This window comes from Epinephelus lanceolatus, chromosome 12, assembly GCF_041903045.1.
Source record: "Epinephelus lanceolatus isolate andai-2023 chromosome 12, ASM4190304v1, whole genome shotgun sequence".
NCBI classification, from domain to species: Eukaryota; Metazoa; Chordata; class Actinopteri; order Perciformes; family Serranidae; genus Epinephelus; species Epinephelus lanceolatus.
The window spans coordinates 33,964,788-33,978,845 of record NC_135745.1 but is presented as its reverse complement, the minus strand read 5'-3'; the positions used below and the strand labels follow the sequence as shown (position 1 = coordinate 33,978,845).

The following is a 14,058-nucleotide window of genomic DNA, read 5'->3' as shown; positions in this document are numbered from 1 at the left end:
GGTAGCGAGAGGAATCTGAAGTGTTTTGAGAAGAAAGATGGAGACAGAAAGAGGAAAGAAAAAGAGAGACAGAAATAGACGATGAGATTTGGTATTCAGATCTTGCACTGAACTATCGACTGCCCGGCTGGATTATCAGAATAATAGATTACCCCCCACCCCCACCCTTGAACCATACCACCCCTCTGACCTGCAGCATCTTCAGCCGCGGCAGATGGAATACTGTAATTTATTTTCAGGGGGAGGTTCAGTGGAACCGATGGGATTGAGGAGCATGACGGCGCCTGCATACTAGGTGCGACCTGAGCCTGGAGTGCATTTCAATTCCATTTTTTATTATATTGCTGTAGAAGTGCTGAGACAAGGACACAACTGAACAGCAAATAGATTTAGCTGGAGAAATGCATCCAAAATAAATGAAATTCTGCTTTAATAAAATCAGCTCAAAAGACTTGTTTGACCCCAAATACTCAGTAAATTGTTACCGCAGTATGTAAAACTGCTTTAGTGGTAAGCATGGCTGACTGGCGGAGCCACGCTTAACTAACTGCAAGGGCTGTGAAACACTGTTCAATTAATTAGTGCTCATGTTCAAATTTGAGCAGTTATTAATTTGATTGTCATCAGTTGATCGCCTGCAGTAATTACCCACACACACACTGCAGCTCCAGAAAGATACTGCTGGTTATGAGACACCTGCGGTATCAGGCGTTCACACTCCATCTGTCTCGGATGCTCCTCGTTGATGGACGAGATGAACCGAGACCTTTTTCTATTAGTTGAAGACCAAGTTACTAATTTCAAGTACTTTAAGATGTATGGCATGAAGAAGGAGTGTCACCAGAATTGAGTTAAAGCAGCCCAGTCACCAGATGAAAATGTTGGCATTGTAATTTCTGCAAACCACAAATACGCTATATCTATATTAGGGTTGTCAAAATAACGCATCAATTTCAATTAATTAATCTCAGAAAAATTAACACGTTAAAAAATGAATGCCGATTTATCGCGTTCCATGGTGCCCTTTGACCCACTGTGTCATTGAAGGCCGCAGTAGCTTTGTTACATGATGGAGGCAGACGAGACGACGCTGCCTGGCCCGTGACTGGAACATTTACAATTTTTAAAAAAATGCCCAGATTGAACTGTCGATAGGAGCCCTGTTCTCTGCAATGTCTGCAGTAAGGAATTTTTGTACTATCGGAGAACTTCAAGCCTGAAATATCACCTCAATGTAAAACATTTAGCAGCAAACTCTGAGGTCAGAGCTAGCACAGCCTCTGATGCTAGCGCTAGCAGTTAGCCTCGTCAAGCCACACTCAGCCAGGTGTTCAGACTCAAACTGAGTAAGTCTACCTGTGACCGACTTAACTCCCTTGCAAAATGGAGTGCAATGGACTGCAGGCTAGTGTCAGTGGTAGAGGACAGGGGGACAATCGTGTCTAAAGTCCAACAGCTTTACTATGACACATCTGCCAATATTCATTTGAACTGAAATTTTTTAAATATTCTCACAGCAAAAGTTCATGTGTGCTATTATGTTGTATATGAGCTGACTTTGTCAACTAGATGCGGAGGGGATGGTGGACAGTGCAACACCTAGGTGAGCTGCAGATGATGGTTCAAGACCAACAAACATTGCTGTTGCTGTTTTTTCAGCAACTTTCAGGCAAAAATTGTGGTTGTTTTTTACCGAGACATTGCTGCTTTTCCTGCCGTTAAACTGACATGATTGTTGGTTGATTTTTACCGAGACATCACTGCTTTTTCTGTCAGGACAGTACCATGAAAAGAGGTTGTTTTTCACCCAGACATCACATCTTTTCTTGCAGGGATTGGGCCCCCCACACCAGCTATTTTGGGCCAAAACAGGATCTTTTCCTAACCATAACCAAGTGGTTTTTGTGCCTAAACCTAACAAGTAAAGTTTCAACATTTCAACTTTATGCCAGTTTCAAATATTTTTATTGTGAAGCAACAGTAAAACAGCAGTACCATCTTTCTTGGTATAAACATTGCCTCATTTCCATTATAAACAAACACATTACAGAACTGTAATTCTACTGCAGAGACTGGATCACTTAATTGGCCTAAAAGGTTCTGCACTAAGCTGGTTTAAATCTTATTTATCTGATCATTTTCAGTTTGTTGATGTTCATAATGAATCATCCTTACGTACCAAAGTTTGTTTTGGAGTTCCGCAAGGTTCTGTGCTCGGACCAATCCTATTTACTCTATATATGCTTCCTTTAGGTAACATCATTAGAAATCACTCTATAAATTTTCATTGTTATGCGGATGATACTCAGTTGTATTTATCAATGAAGCCAGAAGAAAGTAATCAATTAACTAAACTCCATAACTGCCTTAAAGACATAAAAACTTGGATGAGCACCAATTTCCTGATGTTAAATTCAGACAAAACTGAAGTTATTGTTCTTGGCCCCAAACAACTCAGAGACTCTTTATCTGATGACATAGTTTCTCTAGATGGCATTGCTCTGGCCTCTAGCACTACCGTAAGAAACCTCGGAGTAATATTTGATCAAGATTTGTCTTTTAATTCTCATTTAAAACAAACCTCACGGACTGCATTTTTTCATCTGCGTAATATTGCGAAAATTAGGCCTATCCTGACCCGAAAAGATGCAGAAAAATTGGTCCACGCTTTTGTTACCTCTAGGCTGGATTACTGTAACTCTCTATTATCAGGTAGCTCTAGTAAGTCCTTAAAAACTCTCCAGCTAATTCAGAATGCAGCAGCACGTGTACTAACAGGAACTAAGAAACGTGATCATATTTCTCCTGTTTTAGCTTCTCTGCACTGGCTCCCTGTAAAATCCAGAATTGAATTTAAAATCCTACTGTTAACTTATAAAGCTCTAAATGGTCAAGCTCCATCATATCTTAGAGAGCTCATAGTGCCATATTATCCCACCAGAACACTGCGCTCTGAGAACGCAGGGTTACTCGTGGTCCCTAAAGTCTCCAAAAGTAGATCAGGAGCTAGAGCCTTCAGCTATCAGGCTCCTCTCCTGTGGAATCATCTTCCTGTTACAGTCCGGGAGGCAGACACCGTCTCCACATTTAAGACTAGACTTAAGACTTTCCTCTTTGATAAAACTTATAGTTAGGGCTGGCTCAGGCTTGCCCTGTACCAGCCCCTAGTTAGGCTGACTTAGGCCTAGTCTGCTGGAGGACCCCCCCATAATACACCGGGCACCTTCTCTCCTTCTCTCTCTCTCTCTCGTATTCTATTACTGCATCTTGCTAACTCGGCCATTCTGGATGTCACTAACTCGGCTTCTTCTCCGGAGCCTTTGTGCTCCACTGTCTCTCAGATTAACTCATATCGCAGCGGTGCCTGGACAGCGTGACGTGTGTGGTTGTGCTGCTGCCGTGGTCCTGCCAGATGCCTCCTGCTGCTGCTGCCATCATTAGTCATTAGTCATACTTCTACTGTTATTATACACATATGACTATTGTCACACATGTATACTGCCAGATATTAATACATACTTTCAACATATTGTACCACAGTAGCCAGAACTATAACTATAATATTATTACTTTCAATAATGTTGTTGTAAGCTACTGTTATTACCTGCATCTCTCTCTCTGTCTCTCTCTCTCTCTGTCTCATTGTGTCATGCGGATTACTGTTAATTTATTATACTGATCTGTTCTGTACGACATTTATTGCACGTCTGTCCGTCCTGGAAGAGGGATCCCTCCTCAGTTGCTCTTCCTGAGGTTTCTACCGTTTTTTTTCCCCGTTAAAGGGGTTTTTTTGGGGAGTTTTTCCTTATCCGCTGCGAGGGTCATAAGAACAGAGGGATGTCGTATGCTGTAAAGCCCTGTGAGGCAAATTGTGATTTGTGATATTGGGCTTTATAAATAAAATTGAAATTGATTGATTGATAATACAAATACAAAATTAGAAAATACAAAAATAACAATACCTGGGGAGATAGATAAGAATAGAAAAGAAAAAACAAATATATGAAATAAAATAAAAGACTACATATTGTCCTAAATTTGAGATTATTGGTTTCAAGATCTTGTTGAAGTCTTCCAGCTTGTTGTTCAGAGCATACCGAATCCTTTCAAGATGTAATCTATCAGTCAATGCAGTTACCCAGGCCCTAAAAGTTGGTGTCTCCTTCGATTTCCAATGTAAAAGGATGAGTTTTTTCCCGCATAGGAGGCCGTAAGACGTCAGCTTTATGCCAACCTGCAAATATTTTGTATCCATGGTTTGCAGAAATGGACATGCAACATTTTCTGGTGACCCTATTAAAGTCTGTATATAAGACTAACACACCTGTGTTACACCAGCTCTCACATCTTTGGATTTGTGTTTCTCTCTGGATTTGGAGACATGCCCTTGGCATATGAAGTTTGGCTCAGTGTTTCTGTAAACCTTTCCTGCAGGCTTTATTTCCTACTGCGCCACTATTCCTTACATCAAATGCACGTCCTCCAGCCCACCTGCAGGATTTGCTTGCAGCCGATTACTGCTCCACTGGAAGACTTACCGTTTTCAAGGATTTCGCTTTATTGGGTTGTTTGAACCCATTTTGTCTGGCCCTTTGACGATAGAAGATCCCTGGAAATCTCTTAACTCTGTCCCTGCACCATCCCAGCCACTCTCTTTTCTCGGCGAGAGATGGGATTGAGGTTATTAAGGAAGAGGAATCGCCTCCAGAACAGTCATCAGGTACTCTAACAGTAGTAATTATGGAACCCATCAACCGCTGGAGCTGCAAATAGAAAAGCCGGACATTTAGAAGGTAGCTGAATGACAGCTCCTGTCGGCTGTGTAAGCCTTTGGCAGGCAAATGAGAGCAGGGATGGCAGATCATAATTATAGCAAAATAGTGGACTAGCTTGCCATACTTTATGCCTCCTTTCCTCCCACTTTTCAAGCCAAGCTATTACGGAGAGTCTTTTGAGGGCCCTATTGCAAGTATGACTGCTCAGAAAAAGCCAGAATATGTTTTGATAGGTGGAGGTGCTCCGAGGTGGAACACTCCTGGGTTTTAGTGATACGTGAGAGAACTATGGACAGTGCCTCTGAGAGACACTGCCAGTCATCGGAGCGACAAAGGCAGCAGCCATGACAGGCAAATGGAAAAAGGAGCGAGGGAACAGACAGAGGGGAGGGTGAGCGTTATGACAGAAAAGTGATGAAAAAAGAGATCGAAAAGTCTGAGAAAACAAAAAATTAAGGTGCTAATGGATTCAAATTCTGCCAGAGTACCCCAAACATCCGGCCCTCAAGGGTATACATAACTGCAAGAGTGGCCAGTGTGTATCACCCGTACCAGTGGCCTGAGGGCAGAGTTAGACCATTGGCAGGCGAAAGCAGCACGTCGATATTTATTGAGTGAAATTGAATCTGCTCGGAGGACAGACCTGTGTTGGCACATGTCCTCTCGTCCCTGCCAGCTTTATCTGATAGTCCCCATTGCCACTTGCAGAACAATCATCCCAGCAATACACAGAGTAAAGAGTGTCCTCACACCTTCACCAAGCTAAAGCCCACAAAAGTCACAGTCCTCAGATTCAAGAGAACGTACCGACAGAAATAAAAGTAATTCATTGTAGAAGCTGAAGAAAAAGTTTAAATAAATTAATGAAGCCTTTTAGATGATTGACCAGATATCTTTAAGACCAAACATGTCCAGTTGCTTCTCACATACTAATTCTTGATTTTGCTACAAGCTGCACGAATGAAAAATATACAGAGTCGTGAATAAAATCAAATTTTTATCATAGTTTTGGGCAACTTCTGGTTCTACTTGGCCAACACATACTTACTCCCAGTTCGTCAAATACCAACGCTTGGTTGATGGCCCAACACGTAGGGTCTAGGGTCAATTTTGGACACTCAGGGATGGTTTGTCAATTTCTACTCGATACATGCATGGTGTCTTTCAAAATAAACTTTTGTGTTCATAGGAAATATACAGTTTCCACTTGTCAAATGCATACACTCTCTTTCAAAATAGATTCCAACATAGGTTTACTTAGTTTTTAGGTTTAGGCAACAAAAGTGCATGGTTTGGTCAGAAAAAGATCATGTTTTGGGTTAAAATAAGTGCATTTCTTATTAACGTAACATTACATATTACACACCTTAATGCTACGTTCTTAAAATATTCTATATATTTTTGCGTGGGACACAAACAGCAGTCTCCCAGGTTAAAGTCCTGTGTTTGTTTGACCCATCCTCCACCCCTCCCTTAGCATTCTGCAGTGACTTTTTCAGTCTTTATACTATGGCACAATGGGCAAAATAATGCAGTGCGTCTCTTACAGATGCTAAAGGGTGCCTCACTGCGTCAGTATCTGATGCCACGGGCTGTTAACCAAGGGTCGGTATTCAAAGAGTTGGGAATAAGTATACTTGGCTTTACGTGCTGCACTGAAAGCCAAGATCCATAACAAATTTATTTTTATGTGGTGTCATTTGCGTGGTATTTTTAGACATCAAAGGCCCTGAAAACAAATGTTCTCAATCAGCTTATTGGTATGATTGATGGGTCAAATATGAACACACAATTTTCTGCCAAAGTTAAAACAGTTCTGAATATTTCACACAAGAGATTTCTGTCTGCACTGTTTTATCAGTGTTCATGTAACTGCTTTAAAGTGGGCGAGGCTCAGTTGGCAAAAGGTGATGTCACAAACTTCTGTGCACCGATGAGCCTTTAGTAATAATTGATCAAACAATAAATATTTAATGATTTATATCGCAAATTAGTTTTTTCTGAACTTTCATTTCCATGGTTAATTATTTAGTCATGAATATTTAAAGTCGAGATGAAATGAAAAATGCCCTTTTGACCCCTTTAAATCACATCCCCGGCCATATTCTGCACCTATTTCACAATATATGCCAAAAAATTAGTAAGAACCAACAGATTTCAACCGATAGTACCATGACATTCACCCATTAATCAATCTGCAACTTCACGCTGCTCAGAGAATGATTAGTTAACATTAGCGAGATAGCAACAGCATGCTACGTCAGTGTGTCTTGGGGTGTTCGCCACCTCAAGTCTTACATCCCATTTCCACAAAATACCATTTGCAATGTTACAGCGGCTCCCTAATCCCAGTTATGCCTGTTCAATCCAAAGTTGTTGCACACAAGGGACATAAATATAAGTTAGTGTCAAAGTACTAGCAATTAATCCTCATTATCATACAGGTTGTCAGATTAGTTGAAGACATTTTTATTCACCTACACCGGCAGACGTTAAAACAAAACAATGATGCTCATCGGATGCCTTATTTTATTGTACCAGAAAGTTTTGGATTTCTGTTTTAACATTAATGCTTCACTGTCACACTGAGGTGCATCAGTGTTCCCATTGTCCTCTTCACTTTACTGCTGACGGATAGCCAAAGTACAGAGAGCAGAGCCTGTTGTGTCTACAACAGTTAAGTGAAAACTCAATTGTCTTATTCTGTCCTTTCTGTCTGATGTCTCTCTTTTGTCTCTGCCTCTTTGTATCTGTCCCTCTCTCCCGCTCTCCCTCACTCTGTCTGTTCTGCAGCCCTGTTTAATCTTATTCCTGTGGGTCTGAGAGTGGTGGCCATCCAGGGAGTGAAGAGTGGCTTTTACATCGCCATGAATGGCGAGGGCATGCTCTACAGCTCGGTAAGACACAACCCCTTCCAACAGCCATGTCGTTGGGCCGTGCACGTGTGTGCGCTACCAGCATGAGTATTTGCTCATTAACACGTGTTGTGTTTTGTTCCATTTGTTGTCTCTTCTAATATCCCACTGCAACAAAGACTCAGCCCTTCTAAACCCTTTCATCTCCGTTCTATTCAAGAGCTCTTCAGATGTGCCTTTGTGTTGCCGTGCAGCGCTTATTCCCCCCCCCCCCCCTTTGTTGTTGAAGCAGCACCGTGCATGTTTTACATTTAATTTGACACCAAGTTCTTCTTCTTTTACTGGCCACTAACGGAGGCTTGTTATGTCGCGGCTATAAACAGAAGTAAAACCGAATTTTATTGTGATTTTGTTTGTTTTTCATCCTGATTTCTAGTTAAGGTTCTGGTCATGAAAGGATACTACATTTCAAAAAATATCCTTTCTGTATGAATGCAGTCTGAGCTGTGAAACGTGCTCGCTTGTCTCTGAAGTAAATCTTTTTAAATAATCTTTTAAATATCTATTAGTAGTGTTTCACAGAATACCAATACTAGACAGGTATTGCAATAACCTGTCTTTAAAAACAGTACAATACTCCATTTTATTAGTACGGGTTCTTTAAGAATGACAGTGTTTTAATAAGAGCTATATTTCCAATAACTTTCTATGAGTTGCGTCGATATGCGACAGTGCTCTGCAGGGCTCACTGCTTGCCCGGGTGAGGTAAACTCTGTGTTTGGGCAAGTGTAATGCCTCAAGCTGTTGTCTGATTGGGCAAGGAAAAAATAACTGTGGTATCTAATGTAACGTTATCTGAAATTTTTTTTAAAAACTGTGCACTGTATCACTGAAGCAGGGCTTCTCCAGCTGAGCTACACGAGTCTGTCTTATCATGTCATATACAACTTTCAGAAGCTTTGTAATGCAACCTTGAACTGCGGTGTCTTTTAGGAGACTTTGTAGAATAAATCCGTAGTGATAAATTGAACACTTAATGTCTTATTTGATTATTTGTCCATTTTTCCATGTTGAAAATAGTTATCGCTGTTGTTGTTGTTGTTGTTGTGAGCCATGCATGATGCCTTAGGTTGAGTGTCAAATAATCAGAGGCTAGGTTTTCAGTTGAAGTTTTAAGGTACTTTTTCTGACGTTTTGGACTTTTGTCATGTTATGGCTTCAGTTTTTTAGGCAGCTATCGTATCAAATCCATAATGTTGGTATCATGACAACACTATCTATTAGACAAATGAACTGCATGATCATAAAAGTCCTACACCAGCCTTGAAAGACGGCGCCATTATCTCATCACATTAGCAAAAATACTCATTCGGGTTTAAAAATAAAACTCATTTCAGGACTCAGCGGGGGAGGAAATATTGTGAAGATGGATATTGTATTTGCAGTGTAAGATATGAGAAGCATATAGGCTGGTGTGGGTAGCAGATGCACAGGCGGGGGTGGAACTAGTCACGGATGTCAGCTGGAGACAACATTAAGTCATAGCTGTTGCATTGAGGATGAAGACATGCTGCTGGAGCACGTTTGTGGAAATGAGCTGCAGAGGGAGAATGTGTGTGTGTGCGTGTGTGTGAGAGAGACAGAAAAATGGGGTGGGGGCACAGGCAGAGATGTAGAGACAGGAAAATATCCCTAGTTGGCATGGTTATATAACCGCCAGTCTCATAGTTCCTAATCCAGTTGAAGATACAGAAGAGAGCAGAGGATGGGAGGGCTGCGTTACCCACAAACTTCAACAGAGGGATATTGCGATAGCCGTCCGATCGTCCCTCGCAGTGATGATAAATGACTCGCAAGAGCTGGAACTCACAAACTGCCCATCAAACTTTGTCTTTTCTCAAAACACTCATAAAATCCGTGAAGGACAAAGCGAGGCCAGTGTCTGCTATATTGCAACTTACATTTATTGATAAGGGAGCCGTTTTACTGCGAGACAGACATGAGAACATTTTGAAATAGACCAAATAAATGGTGTACATGCTGCATTTAAAGAAAAAAAAATCTATTAAATTCAGTGCTATTATTTCAGTAAGGCCAGCATTCTCGCTCAGAACAACTTGAAAACAACTCAGTGCCTTGGCGGATGTATGAGCACTCGCAAGTTCAGAGAAGGACGTACAATAAATGCGCAGGCTGTTATGACTCACCCAGGTAGACGGATTCATTCATAACTAAAGGCTCATAAACAAGTGCACAACTCACAGCCCTACTATGGGGCTCATAATAACTCTCCACCCACCTATCGACGTCTAATTAAAGTTTAATCGTGCCCAGAAAGCAATCTTTTAATTTATTAAAATTGAAGTTGGGGACCCTGTATGACCCCCTCACCACCCACTCACACACTCAGACGCGCAAACACACACACAGATACCCTTGATGAAATCATCATTTGCGTCAGAGTGTATGATTATTATTAACTACGAGTGATTCAGGATTTCAGTGTCAGCATGACAAACAGTACTCTCTAATTTTGATCATCATTTTTCATAATTTTGACCTCTCTATCACAGGGAGATGGGGATGTTTGTCAACAAATGTTTTGCAGTAACAGCTGAAAGGCTATTAATGGCTGTTTAAAGGAATAGTGTGTAAGATTAAAGGGGATTTAATGGAATCTAGCAGTAAGGGATTGCAGATTGCAACCAGCTTAAACTTCTCCCTGTTAGGATTCCTTCAGTGTTTATTGTTCAGGAGGTTTTTAAAGGGAGCCGAATTAACCGCAGACGTGTCTTTGCCTCCCAAACAAATGGACGAGGTAAATAAAACCAGTAAAAACACTGAATAAAGCAGTTTCACGTTACAAATCAGTGTTTCTCCTACCCTGTTTGACGCATCACAGACCAGCACCTGCTGTGCTCACCTATTTTCTGACACAGACGTTTTTAATGTGAGACAAAAATAAACTCTCTGCCTTTATTTTTCATTTATAAAGCGCTTTTCAAAACAGAGTTACAAAGTGCTTTACATGTCAATAAAAAACAGACAAGACATGAAAACAACAATTTTTAAAAGAACTGATAAAAGAACTTATGTATATAAAAAATTAGGAAATAAAAGACACTCTACGTGAACTTAAAAGTCAGGAAATCAGGGAAGGCTCTCCAATAAAAATAAGTTTTTCAGAAGGGATTTAAAAGAGATCACTGACTTGGTCAACCTGATTCCCTTGGGCAGACCGTTCCAGAGCCTCGGGGCCCTGACAGCAAACACACTGTCCCCTTTAGTTTTCAGTCGGGCCTCTGGAACAGACAAAAGACCTCTGCCGGAGGATCTCAAAGTACGTACTAAGATAGATAGATATAGCTGGGAGAGGGACCATGAAGAGCCTTAAAGGGATAGTGCACCCAAAAATGAAAATTCAGCCATTATCTACTCACCCATATGCCGATGTCTCAGGTGAAGTTTTAGAATTAAGTGCACACATGTGAGCGCAGTGCACAGAGAGGCAGTTCGAGCTACAGGCTACAATGAGGCTAAAAACAGAGTTCAAATGACGTTTTTCCAAACAACTTTTTATGTCGGGGATCAGGACACTTTGATCGCTACGGACAAGCAGTATGGAGATATTTGGTTTTAATCTGGGGCACCATAAGCCTCCATTAGGTGGAGTTTTGTTGCTACCCCCTCTCCCCTGGGATCTCTGCAAGTGATGTGAGGACTCTAAAACTTCACCTGAGCCTCCCTTGGCATATGGGTGAGTAGATAATGGCTGAATTTTCATTTTTGGGTGCACTATCCTTTTAACTGTAATCAGTTAAATCTTAAAATCTATCTTAAAATAAAGAAGCTAAAACCCAGAGATTTAAACCAGTAAACGCACAGAACAAAGCAGTTTCACATTACAAATCAGTGTTTCTCGTATGCTAGTTCGGTTCGTCAGCTCCAAATCTGCTATTGTGTGCTGAACTTTTTTTACCGGACGATTTTTACCGGACACTGAATTATCTGCAGAGGTCTCTTCCTTTCCAAAACAAACAGGCCGGGTGATTTAAACTGATAAAAAGACAGAGTAGCACTTTCACATGTAAAAAATTAGTGTTTCCAATGCTCTTGTCGCAGATTGGCATACGCAAAATCGCATGTGGTCCAGGAGCTGAATTATCTGCAGAGGTCTCTTCCTCTCAAAACAAAACAACCAGGTGATTTAAACCAGTAAAAACACTGAAAAAAGCAGTTTCATGTTTAAAAAAATCAGTATTTTTTTGATCCTCTCATCAAGGAAAGGCCGCCAAACCTTGGTGGCCGACATGAAAACACAGATGGCCCTATGGAGAGCCAGTGTTTGGTTTGTCCATTCTGGGCTACTGTAGTGAAGCTGCAGTGGAAAAAGGGCGATTTCCATATAGGAGGACCTGCTCCTTTATGTAGATATACACAGCTGATTCTAAAGTAACAAAAACACGATTCTCATTTTCAGGTGATTATATACTAAAGGAAACATACTTCCTACATTATATCCCATTTCTGCCACACTGGACCTTTAATTAAAGCCAAGCAGCGAATGCACTCTCTGGCCATATGGAGGAGGTCCGGTTCCTCAGATGTGAAGCATGGGAAATTAGCATGCATTTGTAAGCAGAATGTGGGTGGTGGGCTGGATCACAGGGAGGCTTATAAGCCTTGAAGAGCCACAGAGTGCTCATAAAGAGGCCAAATTAGCATGCAGGGCTCAAAAAGCCTTTGTTTCCGTCTCCATCTCCCACTGTTTACCAGTTTCATTTACCAATACAGATTATGTTTGTTATAGACAGTGTGTTGCAGGGGGAACATTTCTGTTCTTTATTCACACTTTTACGAGAGCTCGTGTGGTGCAATCACAGCTATAAAATAAGTCCTTCACTTTCATTTTCTCATACTTACATACGCATTTACTTTTACTATTATTTGTCCTGGTCTCTTATGTTTTTTTCCCCTACTGACCTCCCTCTAATATTCGCTCTCCTCTCGCTTTTCTTCAAGGTCTCCATTACACTCTTTTGCCTCGCCAAAGTATAAAGTTTCTCACTGCTTGTTTTGTCATCTTGTTTTGTCTTCCTAACATCTGAGAGCTAAGACGCGCGTCTCTGTCTGCCTCGGCCCCCCCCCCCGGGAGATAATTACTGTGGGATATCCTCCTACCCCTTGATCACTCCCTCGTTTTTCTTCTTCTCTGCCTGCTGCTTTGCACCGTCTTGTTAGTGAGAGAATGCGACAAGCTTTGTCTTCTGTAGGAAATGATTCGGAGAAGTTGTTGTGTTGCAACTTTGAGAAACCTCCCTCTCAGGCTTTCATGTAGGTGTCAGGTATCTAACAAGTCAGTTTTTCCCGTTCCCGTTGATCAATTAAGTGGTTTCGTACATGCTGGTCGCTGGTTGGCTTTTCTTGCTGGGAGCGCAGAACTCACTGTTGAGGCTGTTGCTGATTGGAGGCTGATGTAGCCATGGGTGAGCAGGGTGATAATGCTTGTGTGGAGTGTTTAGCGATGAAGTGCGTGGGGGCTGAGCATCTACAATGAAGAGCTCCCTTCCATTATTTATAACACTTCTCAATATGACCTAGTTTACTGCACAGCAGTAACCACTGTTCTCTCTCTCTGTCTCTCTCATTGCTTCCCATCTATCAAACTAATTTATCTATGCATCTCACAAACAGACACATCTGTCCGCAGCTGCTCACACACTCAACAGACACACACACAGCGGCCTCTGAACTGTTCTTACTGTGTCTTTCAATCAGCTACTAATTTTACTGCTTCTTATTTATGTCCCAGAAAAAAAAATAATGTGTCGCAGTAAAACCTTTGCTGAAGGCCCTGAGGGACGGCTGAGAGAGAGTTGGAGTGGAAGGTCAGGGAGAGCTTCAGATTTTGTTGGGGTGACAAATGATAATGGCCATTTTGTAAGTAGTCTCTCCCCTCTGCCGCCGCCCCCCCATGTCTTGATCTTTTTATGTCTTGAACAAAAGTCAGAAGGAGATGTTGTGTTGAAGTAAAAACTTAGGGCTGCAACTAATCTGCAGATTATGTTTTTATTGCTCAAAGCTGCAGTTGGTAAAAATAACTTTTCATATTTGCTGTAACTGTCACTATATTCACTCAGCACGAAATAAGACCAAGCAGCAACCTTCAGGGCTGAAAAATGAAGCCAACACAGACATGCCAAAAACTGCAGTTCCTCAAATGGTCACTTGAGGCTGGCTCCAGTCAAACCCTATAGACGCCCATGTTAAAAGGGCCAGCTATACAGCAGACATAAACATGTTTACAGCCTGGTACAGGGGGTGAAATTTTTAACAACACATCCGTTTAAACTTTATGAAGGCTTAGAGTTATGCATACATAAGGGCAGGGCCGACAGTGACAGGTTGTCCTCCACAGCTCCACCCTC

At 41.5% G+C, this 14,058-nt stretch overlaps 1 protein-coding gene across 4 annotated transcripts in view; it reads left to right on the top strand.

Moving 5' to 3' along the window:
* fgf12a (fibroblast growth factor 12a) overlaps positions 1-14,058 on the top strand; it is a 57,040-nt gene that overhangs the window by 27,836 nt on the left and 15,146 nt on the right. For all 4 annotated transcript variants that reach the window (XM_033651247.2, XM_033651246.2, XM_033651244.2 and 1 more), the window contains one exon: positions 7,569-7,672. In XM_033651247.2, coding sequence (XP_033507138.1) covers positions 7,569-7,672 — 104 coding nt within the window. The remainder of the gene's footprint in view (positions 1-7,568; positions 7,673-14,058) is intronic.